The 14,592-nt window shown below is 38.0% G+C and overlaps 1 protein-coding gene across 1 annotated transcript in view; it reads left to right on the forward strand.

The window, feature by feature from the left end:
- The window catches only part of LOC122576209 (rho GTPase-activating protein 100F), a 54,859-nt gene that overhangs the window by 8,355 nt on the left and 31,912 nt on the right, over positions 1-14,592 (forward strand). The window contains exon 3 of the mRNA XM_043746143.1: positions 2,882-3,125. Coding sequence (XP_043602078.1) covers positions 2,907-3,125 — 219 coding nt within the window. The 5' untranslated portion in view covers positions 2,882-2,906. The remainder of the gene's footprint in view (positions 1-2,881; positions 3,126-14,592) is intronic.

The following is a 14,592-nucleotide window of genomic DNA, read 5'->3' on the forward strand; positions in this document are numbered from 1 at the left end:
TTTGATTTGTTATGCTGATAGCCTTTTAACGATAGTTTTCTGATACTATTTTGAGAAAAATCGTCTTGGAGGTTAGGTCAAAATTCGCGATGAATTCTTAATGAAAGCTCTAATCTGGTGTCAACTAGAACTTTACTAGAATATTTATTGAGATTAATGTTTTGTAATCTGTAGTGGATTCCAATGAGATGATAATATTAGAAGAAATATGCCAGGGGAGTATCAGACACGCAGATAGTGGCCTAATAACTTTATCTAGCAGCCAGTCGATACCAGGGCGTGTTAATTTATTAATGGCTAGGATCCATCCATCGGTTCCCAGATGATCGAATGATTTTAATTTGGCACGCGATACGATGGCCTCGTTCTACATTCCCTCCTGATGGTATCTTTCGTTCGTCTACATTTGTTCCATCCGAAAATAAAGATCGTCCATGGATCCATCGATTACTGACGCCCTTCGACGCTTCCTCGTTCGCTTTCCACCTTTCGAACCACGTCGAGATGAATTTTTAATAACGCGGCTGCAGCCCTGATTAAATCAAGGCTCATTAATTAACGCTGAATCACGATTTCCGCGTGTGTAATGGCGTTGTTCAGCGCGCAAACGAGAAGTCTCCACTTCCAACTGACTCCCTAGTCACCTAGGGAATTTTATCCGTTGGTTCTTTTATTCTTATTCAAGGATTAGTTAACATGGATAAATTTGATATTTAATAGAATAATATCGAATAATAGTCTTCATTAAAAAATTAGTTAATTAATTTCTTTTGTGGCGGGGAATATTTTTCATATAATCTTAGGTATACTAGCTACCAAACTTTATTCTCAGGATCTGCAGATTAAAAATGTTGTACTAGATAAGAATTCTGAGAAAATTCACAAAACTTCTATCGCCATAAAAATTCTTTTTCTAATAATTTCGCCTTGCTTTTGTTTTATTCACTTTACTAGCCACATTCTAATATTTTTGTCGTCAACTTGGAAAATTCCCAAGGACAGGCAGAATCGCTAGTTAAAAAGAACTCTAAACAGTAGAATGAAAAAAAAGCTTCTCTCCAATCGAATGTACTCACATGGAGGATATCAATAGCAAATAAAGTTTGCCGAGGCAATATAAACAACAGTTGTTAGTGATAAACCGGGAACGGAAAATAGGGATTTTAGGAGGGCAACCTTGAACGTGGCTGATTCAAGGGAGTGATAGTAAAAAGTCTAGTGATTCCGGCCAATCACCTATCAGCTGTCGTAGATGTCGAAACCTTCGTGTTACGATCCTCAAATTGGTTTCGTAACCTGTCTGAGCCTAATGAGTTTCAGCGTTCAATTTCGTGGTTTTATTACTATGCTGTTTGCTCAACTTATCCAGTTATCTATTTATTGGGTTCTCTCGTTCTAGTATAGGAATTGTTCTTGAAAATTTCCACTGCAAAGAGATTGAAAATTATAGGAAATATAATTAGAAATCAAACAATCTGGGAATTAAGAAAATTTCAGAATTCAGAAATTGGAGAGTTCATATATTTGAGAAATCCAAAGTTTGGAAATAGAAGCGAATATACGTGTATCTAATAAAACATATTGCCTGTTAATGGATTACACGTACCTGGGTTAAGATTAGATCAACAGATCGATTAAACGTGGCTCTTGGCTTAGATCAATAATCAGTTTGCACAGGAAAATAATTTTCCATCGAAAGTCTCTTTAATCTCGCAATTAACTATGAATGGGCAAGAAGTATGTTCGTTAAAAGTATAGTTGATCGAAGAGAGTATAATTCTTGAAAACATGTAGCTTCATAAATGAAGAAGGATAGAACTGACAGTATCATGTTAAAAGTTTTCAAGTAGCAAAGGTGTATGGTTGCTCATGGTGTCAGGATACCCAGAATGTATGGTGGAGATTATAGAGACGTTTAATGTGTAGTAGGAGTATGCAGCCTGTGCGTTCCTCTCTTTCCCCCCACCCGGTACGTATCGATCGATCTGTCCTGCTTTTCCAAGGGGTAAGGAATGGGTGGCGACTCCTGGCATCCTTAGCTTCAGCAAAAATTTGCGACTACGAGGCTGCTCTGTTAACAAAGTGCATTAGCCGTACGGCAACACCCTATGGAAGCCTTTTAGCAACGACGTGTTACGTAACGGTGATTGCTTTTGATAGCCTTGTGTGTCGTGCCGAGAGCACATGAAGATTCCGAAATTCCCACCCACCCTTTAGCCTTCGTGGTTCATTAATTAATTCTTGCGGTCAGGCTCCCTGCTTCTCGAAGAAACTGATTTAGCCGTAGCACGACCCTAGCTGCAAGATGTTGTTTAAATGCTGACGAAAAAAGCAACAGGATGATTGAGGACTTTTTATAGGAAATTAAATATTAAATAAATATTACGGAAATGTATGGAAAATTGTAATTATTGGGTACTGGCCAATTTGAGTATCGGAGAACTTGGAAACTCGAGGCTTCAAATACGCGAAGATTCAAACCTAAAACGTATAGATCCGGAAATTTGAGAATTCTGTAGTGTGAATGTTCAAAGATTTCATTTGAAGATTTGGAAATTTCAGGATCTTGGCATCCAAACGTCAAAAGTTTCAGAATGTTAGAGTTTCCAAAAACTCCAAAGACCGATAGATTGGAAATTTGGAAGATTAGAGCTTTGAGAACTCCTATATCAGAAAATTTCCAAATTTGGACATTCGAAAATTTGACAACTTTGAAACTCGGAAATTCCAAACTTACCGATTTGCCAAATGACCACTTCCTAAGATACCTCTAATCAAAGGTAATTCCGTTATGTCCCACTTCCCTTGTTCACAGTTAGCCTCCAACTGATCTCCCTCAAATCATCAACTAACTTTTTACTAACCGATGATTGAATTTCAGGAAGAGGGCATGACGCACCGAACTCATGCAGTGGCGAAAACACGTGCGCATCAAGTACGGTGGTCGAGTCGGTGTCGGTCAAGGGCAGCGGGAGCGGGAGCAGGTGCAGCTGCAGGTGCGCGTGGTGCAGCTGCAGCGGGAAGGGGGCGCACGACTCAGCTACGTCTGTCATCAGCCTCAACTCTCGTCGACGGCTCGCCGCAGCTGCAGCGCAGCAGCCATGCTCTGCTGCGGCCGCAGAAAAGTGAGTACCAAGCATCGTTCAACCCTTCAGGATTGCATGCTCGTTGCAACTGCAACACCCTTGGTACTTCAGCCAAGGAAACCCGCTTTGCATGGAACTGTAGGGACCCATCCTCGGCTGATGGGACTGAGATCAAGTTCGGAGTTAATAGCTTCGAAGTAAAGCCGTTTCAGTCGATTACCACTCGAACCTTCTAATTGCCTATGCTTGCGTATTATTTTAGTAACGTACAATGAGATCTGTAAATTGAGAAGATCCAAAATTATGGAAATCTAAATTTGGGGAAATTGTAAACTGGGGAATCAGAATGTAGAAAAATCCAAAAGTGGACAGTCGAAAATAGTAGTCCTAATTGGGTACATTTAAAGCAGGGAAGTTGCAGGAGGAAAGGTACACATTGAAAGTTTGCAAATTGGGAAAAATCCTAAATAGAAAACCCCAAAATTGAAAACTCCAAATTTGGCAACATTCAGAACAGAAAATCCCAAATATCTGGAATATAAGAAAGGTCTATATAAATAACAGTAAGAATCCAAGACTCGTGATAGTATCACAATAGGAGAGGAAGCAAGAGAGTGGTTGATTGGTGTATTTCCCGCGTGTCTTCGATTACTGGATTCAATTTACACTGGCTGCGTCCATCGAACCACCTGGACACGATTGCATCTGTGAAATCAGATTAATCGGGTTAATGTCACGTGCTCCCACGACCATGGTCCAGTTACACAATCCTACCACCACGTGGCCTGATCGTCAATGTTTATTTAGATCCATACGATGATTAGACCATCCCGTTTCCTTGGAAACGGTTCTTGTTTCATTTTAGATGTAATTTTAGCGTGTTTGCCAGGTAATGAGAAAGTTGAACGATGTTTCCCCAAAGTCTGAACCGTGGAGAACCATTCTAGGAATATTTTGTTATAAAATAGCGTCACTGTTAAGGATTTTACTGTGAGAAAATGTAGATATTTATATCCTAGTTTAAATTTAGCCATAAACTTTTTTTCTTGAAATCTTCTTCAAAATTTGTTAAGTGTCGCGTAAGAAATTTCAGATAGGAGATAAAAATATAACAAGAAAGCTACAAATCGGCAAGATCTAAAATAGAAAAGTCCAAGCTGGGCACATCCAAGATAAGAGCAATCCAAAAGTGAAAGATCTAGGACAAAAAGCTCAAATCGGAAAAACCTGAAACAGGAAAAGTTCTAAATGAGAAACCTATACCTGTTAGGGAAAAAATTCCAAAATATTGTCAGTTTCTTGTGTACATTTTTGGCTTCAATATACTTATTGATATTCGAAGTGAAATATCAAATTTTCGGTGAATGCGTTACATGGAAATCGAAAACACAGTTCCGATATACGGTTGGCGAATATCGGCCCGTTATAAATCAATATCGAGATACGGAGCGGAACAGCTCGGCTTTTATCATATATATTTGTCACGCTCCCGCCCACAAATATCCGGCAGCTTGCCATTATTTTCTATTCCAGCCGATGATGCGGGACCAACCAAATAAACGTGTGCAACTCCGCGATTGATTTCTCGTCCAAATCATCGCACCAACTGTCGATGATTATTATTTACCTCACGTTTCTGCCGATGTCTCTGAAAATCGGAATATAGAGACGCAATGTGTCTCATAAGTTTCCATACTAAATTCGTCACTGTACTTAGTGATTAAATACCATATGAAAATATAGCGTATTCGAACATTTTAGAAGCTTTATACAGCCGTATACCATTGGCCAAGAATTTGTAATCAATTTTTCAATTATAGTTATACTAATTCTTACACTAATTCTATATTAGAAGATATTCCATCTCTATTGAACTAGCGTCTGTTCGAATTTTTAGCTTATGCAACACACTTCCGCAGTTCCGCGTGGATAAATGAATAGAATAGATAAATGGATTAGAAAATAAGTTTAATCAATCTCTTTCATAGAGAATCGTACGAACTTTCTGTACATATTGGATACGATCTTTTGTTCCGCGAGCTTTATGGAAAAGCCCGGGTATTCAATTCATTTAGCGCTATTAATAGAGCACTCTATCAAAATTTGATTGACATCGTTTCAAGAATTTGTGAAAATATAGGTCAAAAGCTTAGACTCGGTTATAGGTTTACCTTCAAAAGCTATCATGGTTAACAGTGGCCCAGCAAATTTAAACTTGGTAAAAGCAAAATTCCATATAGAACGCACGAACCTAGCAAAACTACAATAGTCTAAAGAAAAATATAATTCCAGGATAATCCTCCATGAAAATATGTCCCTGTCCTTCGACTTTGCTTCGCTTCTTGACGTGTCTATGACGAGCGTGGAGATGGTCTTTTGAAAACGAGTCATGTGCACAAGTTCACTGGGAAGCGAAGACAATGGGGTGGACAGGGTGGAAAAGAAAAGACGACGCCCGTCCTGGCACAGAATACGTGGCACAGCTATGCCGCGTCATTTTTTATATTGTTCCACTCGAAAACAACCGCACAGTCTGCCCACGGCCTGGAAACGTTTCATCTAGCCTGCAGATTTCATCATCTATTATTTCACGTTTATTATCTACCGCGTTTACGCTTTATTAAACCCACCGCGTTGCTGATTAAGTTGTATCAAGTATGATTATCCTCGTTTTAGATTAGGGTAGGGCCAACTGTGTTCCTCGCTGGTTTCCACGACGATTACTCCTCTGCTGAGGAATTTCGGCCAATTTATCATAAACGTTGTGGAAGCTTTATTTGCATTGGAGTTTATTTTATTTTTTCGAGTTTAGAGTTTGTAGAGTTTAGAACCATTATCTTCATTATCGTTTCATTACTGGTTAGTCTTCGTATAGGGTGACTTGTGTATCAAAAAAGAGGCGTAGAAAATGCTAAAAATCTATAATATTAATATATTGGATGAAGGGTTTCTAGAACCCTGATAGGATCCTTTGTTAGGCAATTTGGTTAATTCATTGGTCGATGGTAACAAGATCAATTTCTAATAGGTTTTAAGTGATCTTTTATTTTCTTCTATGTCTATTTAGTAAAAATAGAAATTTAGAAATCAGAAATAAAATTCATTGTAAGATTGCTGGTTCTATATATCAAACAATTTTACATAAGCACTGTAGGGTTATATACGTATATTGTTTGACCTGATCTTGGTAAATATGCCAAGGGTTAAGCGTGAACCATGGCATCCAGCGAATATCGAGCATGTTTCCGGGGGCACGTTCCATGGTGAGCTCGGGAACTTTTCACCATGCTAGCGTGAAACGGCGTGCTCATAGTGGCTGTGTGGAGGCCCTTCCCAGAGGGAGAGAGTGTTAAAAGTGCTACACTGGCACAAAGGGGGATACTCCCTTCAGCAGGTATCAAAAGCATCGCGACAGTGTGAAGGGGGATCCCCCTCTGTTGCCAACCTAAAGCTCAAAGCGTTCAATTTCAACGCTTCCGCTGGAATTTTCCCGTGCTTCCTCTATTGTTGGCGAATATTCTGATCAACTTATTAATCCATAATATTAAGTCAGCACTTTTTTTCTCTCTTCTTATCCTCGTCATTTGTACAACCTGGACCAAAAGTTTGCATGTGTGTATATTCATTAAACTCGGAAAATTACAACGAAGCGATTATTTTCAGTTAACTTCGCACGATATATTACAGTTATTAAGAGGAGAAAGTTAAACAAACTTTTGAATTACAAAAATTTACAATTAGAGAATTTTGGGTTATAAAAATTTGGAATAAAAGAATTTCTGATTATGAAAATTCAACATTTGGAAACATCGCTTTTAAGTCAAGCAATTGCCGATATAAAATATTGTATAAACAATTTAGTGATAAAATGCTTTTTCAGGTTCGTTTGATAAATCAGATAGAGAAAGATTGATGGTTGTACGTGGACTTTTGTGACTGAGTGTGAATGCGATAAAATAGTTGTGGGAGGATGCTAGAGGAAAAATAAGACACTAATGGCGGTGCGAATGTAGCGAGAATAGCCAAATGTCGTGGCAACGACGAATAAAACTGTCACGGGACGAAGTGGCTCGCGAACAAGTTTATTTAAATTCCACTAATGACGTCATTAAAATAATAAACGATGTCATTTAGGCGCTTCTGCTCTTCCACGATCAGAAACTCCGTAGGAAAACTTTCTCTCCCCGTATAGACGCCATTTTCTGTTGAAAACTTTCGTCAAAATTCGATTCTACCTTTTCGATGAAAAATAAGTGACAAAAACCAGAAATTAAAAACTTTCGAATTATCAAATTTCATGATATGAAATATTAAGTACAAAATTGTTTTGTTGGCACGGTAATTTTTAAAAATTTGGACCGAAAGTTTTTTGGCATAAATTTTATTCAATTAATTTTACTTGTAAAATATGGTAGATTTTTCAATTGTTGAAATTTGAAAGGAGAATGACGCAATAAAGTTAAGAATTGGTCAGAATTTTATTATAACTTTCTAGGGATCCCTAGGATTATTCTAGGGACAAATTTGGTTTTGATGACAAGAACTAGATAACTGACATTGTAAAAGCCAGTTCCGGCTTGATGTATTTCCATAAGCCGGCGTGTAGATTTCCGGAAGCCGGCTTTACGTTCCTTCCGCGTATCACGCGTGTCGACAGCCTCGAATATTTTGCATGCTTCCGCGAAAACTCGACGTTGTAGTCGTTGCAGTTGGAGTGCATTACGTGCGATCGAGCACGCGATACGGATATTTCGTAAGGATGGCCGTGGCATAACCGGTGTCTCGAAAGAAATCACGATCTTAGCGTTTACAATGTTTATTATTATTCTTATATACTTCTAAATTTTGATAATACGAAACTTTATCATTTTTAAAACTTTTCTAATTTGAAATTTTGTTGTAATCTGTAAAAAAAAATGCTGTAATCTGTAGCTTTTTTATTGCAAATATTTATAATTCAAAACTATTTGTTTCTTTATAAATTTATTTCTCTGGTCAATTAAAATCTGCAAAGATTCTACTCTTCGTTCGTAAATAAAAAATTAAAAGAAAATGTCCTACTTATATGAAAGAAACGTTCTATTTATAAAAGAAACTAGTCACTATATTTATTAAGAATTTAATAACGTCGCTGACTTGTAAAATTTGATTTTACACTTAGAAATAAGGATATAGAGCACGACGTATATTTTCGTCTGTAACGGAAACCTTCATTGACAAATCGTATATTTGGATTGCATTCCCATTGCAAAATCGGTTGTACAACCGATGTGCCACAAATTTAGATGTGATCCGACTGCTTCTTGAATAAATCATTCAGCCACGACCCGAATTTCTTTTTGGAACACGTTGTAATGCAAAAATCCGTATTGCAGAAAAAAGATTTCAAGTAATATAATTATACGCTATATAATTAAATGCTATATCAAAAATGCAGCAAGAATTTTTTCATTGAAAAGATTCGAGGGAAAGCTGTTTGGCATACGCCCACTTTTTCTTAATTCAATTCTTTCAAGAACAGTTCGTCCTACGAAGAAATTTTATTCTACATTTTCTCTTTAGTTTTTTATGAACTTTAATTTGGCTTTTAATCGAAACGTCTATCTCTTTTTATATCAGAGATATTTAAAAATATATGAAGAAATAGCGAAGAATAGTATTTTTAGGTTCGATGATGGTAGAAATTTGAAAGACATCATTGAATACGTGTCAAAAACAATTACCACTTTTCGCCTATTCAGAACGCTGGCTTATTATGGCTCGTTCATCTACCATCGACATCAATAGCGCCGCTATCGATCAGGGACACGCGATGAGTAACAAATTTCTGCGTAGCTCGTGTTTAATGAACACGTCGTCCTTTCAGCGCATAATGGTTTTTTAATAGTTGCTTGCGTTAATTTGTCGATATTCGGGGATAATTGGCCCACTGAATATTTTAGAAGCTTTTGACCTGTTCCTTTTAATGAATACGGTACAATTGATTTCTATATTTTTCTTTAAGTCTTAAAAAGATACTGACACATATACAGGGCGAAAGATATAACTAAAACCATTTCAGTTATTTTATATATAATGAAAATAAAATAATAACATTTTTAGTGAAACATGGCTGGAATAAAATTTGAATGATTTTGGGGGATTGCACATAATTTGATATGATTAATTTTATGTTAATGGATGCTTAGAAAGTGTGTGAAATTTAAATTTGTTTTTAGGAGGGTTTTAAAGATGTTAAAAGAAACTTCAAAAAATGGTATTTTCCCTGTTTTCGTCTTAGGTTACTTAGCGGAAGAAACGATAAAGCGAAGAACGTGGAACTGTTAAAAATATCGTACGTAGAATTGTGGTTTAGTCTTCACGACAATGTACTTTGCACGAATCTTCTCGTGAAACACCCGGGGCGTTCGATTCGAGCTACCTTACTTCCAGGAAGATTTAAATATTAGATTGCCATTCCGGGAAAGAAGTACCACTGCTTTACATTGCAATCCGGCGATTTGCTTCGCTACAATGAAGCTTTTTCTCATTGAGAATTCTTATTTCGTTCTAGTCCCACTTCCATGGAATTTACTCGAGCTGAAATACCATAGAATATTGGATAAATATTTTATTTCATAACGCTAAAAAATTCTTCGTGTGTAGATAAAATATAAGAACAGAAGAAATTCAAAGAAGAAAGAAAATTTCTATCAAATAGAGAAATTAATTCAAAGTTATATTTCAGATAAATTCATTGCTTATTTATTGATTTCATTAACATATGCTTTCCAAAATTTCTAATTTCGTAAGGAAGCGAAAAGTATACAATGTCTAGTATGAATCTTCTCAGGCGCCATCTTGTCTATCAATACTCTTTGAGGTTATGTCACATATTTGTATTTTCCAAACATTAAGATTAATAGATATCGTAAAATCCTCAAAGGATAGAAAAATGCTAAAATTTAAGAAGAACGCGTCGAATTCATTTCCATGCCTGATACGTAATTTCAAAAGTTCCCAAAAAGAAAATTGTAACTCTGAACGCGTATATTTCCGAGTAAAGTTCATCACCAGGGACAAGAAGACCTGGTGGTTAGGCAGTCGCATTCCGAGACAATGGAGGGAGTCTTTTTCAAAGGGAATGGTAAAAGAATAGGGAGAAAAGGGGGAGAGGTTGTGAAGAGAAAGAAGGTTGGACGAGCGAGTAATATGCAGAAGGTCTCGACCATCCTTTGATTTTAATAGATCGGCCAATGAACGAGGACCCCTCCGTTATAACAGGTTAATGAATAGCCGTCCATCTTAACGCGGCTCTAATGCGAAATCAATATCTAATTATCTTTCGCTGGTCTCCGTGGCCCTTTCTGCCCTTTCCGTTCTCTCGTCGTTGTTTCCAACAATTGATGTCCCTTACCGAGCTAAAAATTATCCGGAATCATTACTGCTAACTAAACAGGTGCGACTAACTTGAACAAAATGGCTTCAAGAGATGAACAAAGTGGCAAACAAATATTCATTGAAATTAATGAAGGGTGCTAATAAAATTATTGCAACAAGATATTCAATATTCAGACATTAACTCAAAGTGGAGAATTTAATTTAGGGAAGCAAATCACAAGCCTCTGGAACTCAATTAATAGGTAAATCTATATTTGGATCTCCCTGTCTCTTCCTAGCTCTCCCTGGTTCTCCCTGGCTCTCCCTGGTCATTTCGCATTAATTTGGCACTTAGAATGAGGAATTTAACTTAAGGAAGCAAATCACAAGTCATAGAAACTTAGTTAATAGGTGGATTTTATTTTACATTTTGCTTATAAAAGTAAATCACAATTCGCCAAAGCTTCATCCGTAGTTAGATCTTTCTCACTCTCCTTGTTCCTCCGTGGCTCTCCTCTTTTTCCAGCCTCTTTACTTCGCTCCTCTCATTCGGTTTGAACGACAGCATAGCCGCGACGCGACAATTGGTCCTCAATTATGAAACCTCCCTCGTCAGGGTAACGGGTGACCCGGAAAAGAAGGGTGGCGGAAGGCCGCTAAAGGACGCCTCGCACACGATCAACCAGCCGGTTACTATCCTCTCGAATATGTGTGGGGTTGTGTGTACCCGATCGAACGCTTCGTGTGCATGTACTTTTCGTGTCGATGCTAAACCGATGAAGGGTCGTCGCTATCGATAGGGGACTATCCGTTTTCTAACCGGTAGCTCGAAACTATCTGCCCTTTAGCCATTATTACACAGGATTCTATATGCAAAATCAATCATGTTATCGTTAAACTGTCTTCATTTTTATCGTATCCTACTAGCGAATATTAAATAGCCATTATGTATCAGGAAAAATATTATTCGATATCAAAGATAAATGTCGAAGCGATGTTACCTTTGAATGGATACTTTTGGTACCAAATTGCAGAGATCCAGAATCAAATCCTGAAGTTCACAGATGCAAAACACAAATTGAAATTCTCCAAGTTGTAAGCTGATACAATGTTAATGAAAGACCTAAATGTCAAATAAAACGCTTCGAATGGCAATATCTTCTTAAGATCTAAACTTTTTAAAATACAAACATCCAGGCATCTCAAAACTGAGAAGTCTTCATTCTCAAAGCATCCAGCGCATCTCAAGATATCAAATAACATTTTTCCAAATTCCAATCATTCAAACTCCCAACATCTCAGAACCTAATCACTGAAATGCTTCAAAGTTGAAATGCCTAAACCTGCAAACACTCAACACGCAAACGCCAATAATCCAAAAGCCACTTGCAGTGCCAGAAATTCTCAAAAGAAATTCGCCAAACCTCGAAAATTCCACGTTACTCAAATAAAACCGATCTGATTCGTTTGAAGATAAAGCGTGGAACGCGGAAGAGACGATCAGGGTGCGAAGACAAAGGGGGTTACGTGGACCGATAAAAGGCGTTTCGAGTGCCCCTCCGCCTCCCTCCGGGTGATTAACCGTGGCCTTCCGAATCAGCTCTGAAAACGAGTGATTTTTAATGAGGTCGAACGTCCGTGTCGACGTCGACAAACAAGAAACTCTCATTCAACCGGCTGGTATTGTCTCCACGATTGCTACCACCGATCTATCCCCCTTTCACCCTCCCCGCCTATCTCCATTCTCCTTGCAACGCCCTCTTTAAGTTCTTGTGCCCTCAGGCTGGCTGCATCCTTCCCCAAGAGTCTTTTCCGTGAATCTTTTCATACGTTTTCGCGGTGAGCCACGGCCACGAGGGCTCGCTGGGGGTGGCACGAAAGAAAGGGTAGGAGAACGAGGGAGTGAAAAAAAGAGAGAGAAGGGATCGTAACGATCCGACTGCTCCAGTTCCGGTATGTGGAACGTGCGAGAGGGATAATTGCGGCTCGCCTGAAAATCAAAGGGACTTCCGTTTCGTCCGACATTTCCACCCTCCGACGTTTTCGCCCCATTTTTTACCCCTCCGTTCCCATTGCTCGTTCCTCGACACTAGCGCGCCTTTATTGTCAGTGTTTTTTACTTGGATTTTAGACCATAGTAATTTTCTAGGCGAAATTAGTTTTTGGTATTTGCAGTTTGAGTTTCTATTGGATTTGAGAGACCTGGTTTTATCGATTGACGATCGAAATTTGCTGCGTATGAGACATGAAATTTGCAGTTGAATCTTCCTGCTTTCATTTGTAATTCTTCCGGATTATTTTCTGTTCTTGGGTAATTTAGTTTCTTGTAAAACCATCAGATTATTTTGAGTTCTTTGGCTAGATATTACAATCGACGCATACATTACATCGTTTCGGTCATTTGTTACATATTTGGGTCTCCCTGGCTCGCCCTGATTATGTAGCCTTAATTTTGCACTTAGAGTGAATAATTCCAGTTAAGAAAGCGGAACACATGTTACTAAAATAAAATCAGTAGCTTAATCCACATTTAGATCTCCCTGTCTCTCCCTGGCTCTCCGCGGCTCTCCCCGATTATTTCGCTTTAATTTTGTACTTACAGTCAATAATTCAACTTAAGAAAGCAAAGCATAGTCCACTAAGACTTAATGAATGGGTTAACACATAATTAGATCTCCCTGTCTCTCCTTGGCTCTCCCCGACTCTCCACGGCTCTTCCCGATTATTTCGTGTTAATATTGCACTTAGAGATAGAACACTCCTGCAGCAACCCATTTCAACCCATATACTCGCCACTGCATCTCATATGTTGTAATGTCTGCATCCCGATGAATGCATTTAAAAATACCAAGCCAGATATTGAAATCGTGTATTGTCGAATAGAAAATGCTTGAAACGTTTCGCATACCTGTCCATAAAAGGAATTGCGATTCCACGAAACGGATTTGGCACAGGCGACTGTGAGGATTATTGTTTTTGAATAAAAATTTTTCCACAAAATCGAACGGAAAGGAAAGGACGCACTCCACGCGGCGGACGGAAAAATATCGGTGACAGCGATCGCTGAAACAATCCATGCGAGAAAGATGAGACTCGGGTGTCCCTCTCAATTCCATGTTAACTCTCGCCTATAAATCCTGTTGGTTGTCTATGAAAAGAGACTCGGAACCGTGTGATTAATTCCTATGGTCCTCTTTCTGAAACACTCCATTGCTTGGCACACTCGGTCAAACACACCTACATCTGCTATAATCCTTGCTAAATATGAGTTAGGGTTTTATTCGATGAAATATTCAAGAAAATAAATCAATTAGTGAGGAAACATCAGATTTAAAATTAGAAATATAGCAACTCGTGGAATTCATAGTCACTTTGCTTGTTTAAAAAATAAAAATAGAATCTGTAAAATAACGTTTATGGATGGTAAAGCCTTTAGTGGACAAAAGAGAAATTTATTGTAAACTAACAGTGAAGAATTTCCAGAAATAACATCCATAAATGGTGACCTTTCTCTTTAAAAACAAGTATAAAATATAAGTGAAATATTATTGTGACGAAAAATTGTTTATGCTAATATTTACTAAATAAAGCTGCAATGTACAATTAGCACGATTTTCGCTCATTTCTCTATTTAAAAAAAAAAAAGAAAGGAGGAACTAGTTGTCTAAAAATGGAAGGATTTCAAAGCTAACTGATATATTGATTATCCCTCCATCAGAGAGTACAAAGTGAAAACGAAGAAACGAGCATGAAGTAGGGAAAATAATCCTGACTGGGGCACGAATGGACACATGGATTTCTCTGCTTATTGTAAATGGGCCGCGTATATTCGGCTTTGAAGAGAACTCCGTTTCATTTCAGGCTCGTTGGTCTCCTCTCTCTCGGCTTCTCCATACATGTGTTGGCTGTTGATTCCGCTGGAATGCTGTGTGTCCGATATCTTTGATATGCATCGCGAAAAAAAATGCTATGGGTCAATCGTGCGATGTGCATGTTAAATGAAGAAATAAGTGAAAAAGGTATCTGCGAAATCCGGAGGGTTTTTAGCTTTGATACAACAGGCACAAAGTTTAACAGACGTGAACTCTATCGTGGATTCTTTTTCTCTTTTCCTTTCATTCTTGCTAAATGTTACACTTTCTTGCTT

This window comes from Bombus pyrosoma, linkage group LG16, assembly GCF_014825855.1.
Source record: "Bombus pyrosoma isolate SC7728 linkage group LG16, ASM1482585v1, whole genome shotgun sequence".
NCBI classification, from domain to species: domain Eukaryota; kingdom Metazoa; phylum Arthropoda; class Insecta; order Hymenoptera; family Apidae; genus Bombus; species Bombus pyrosoma.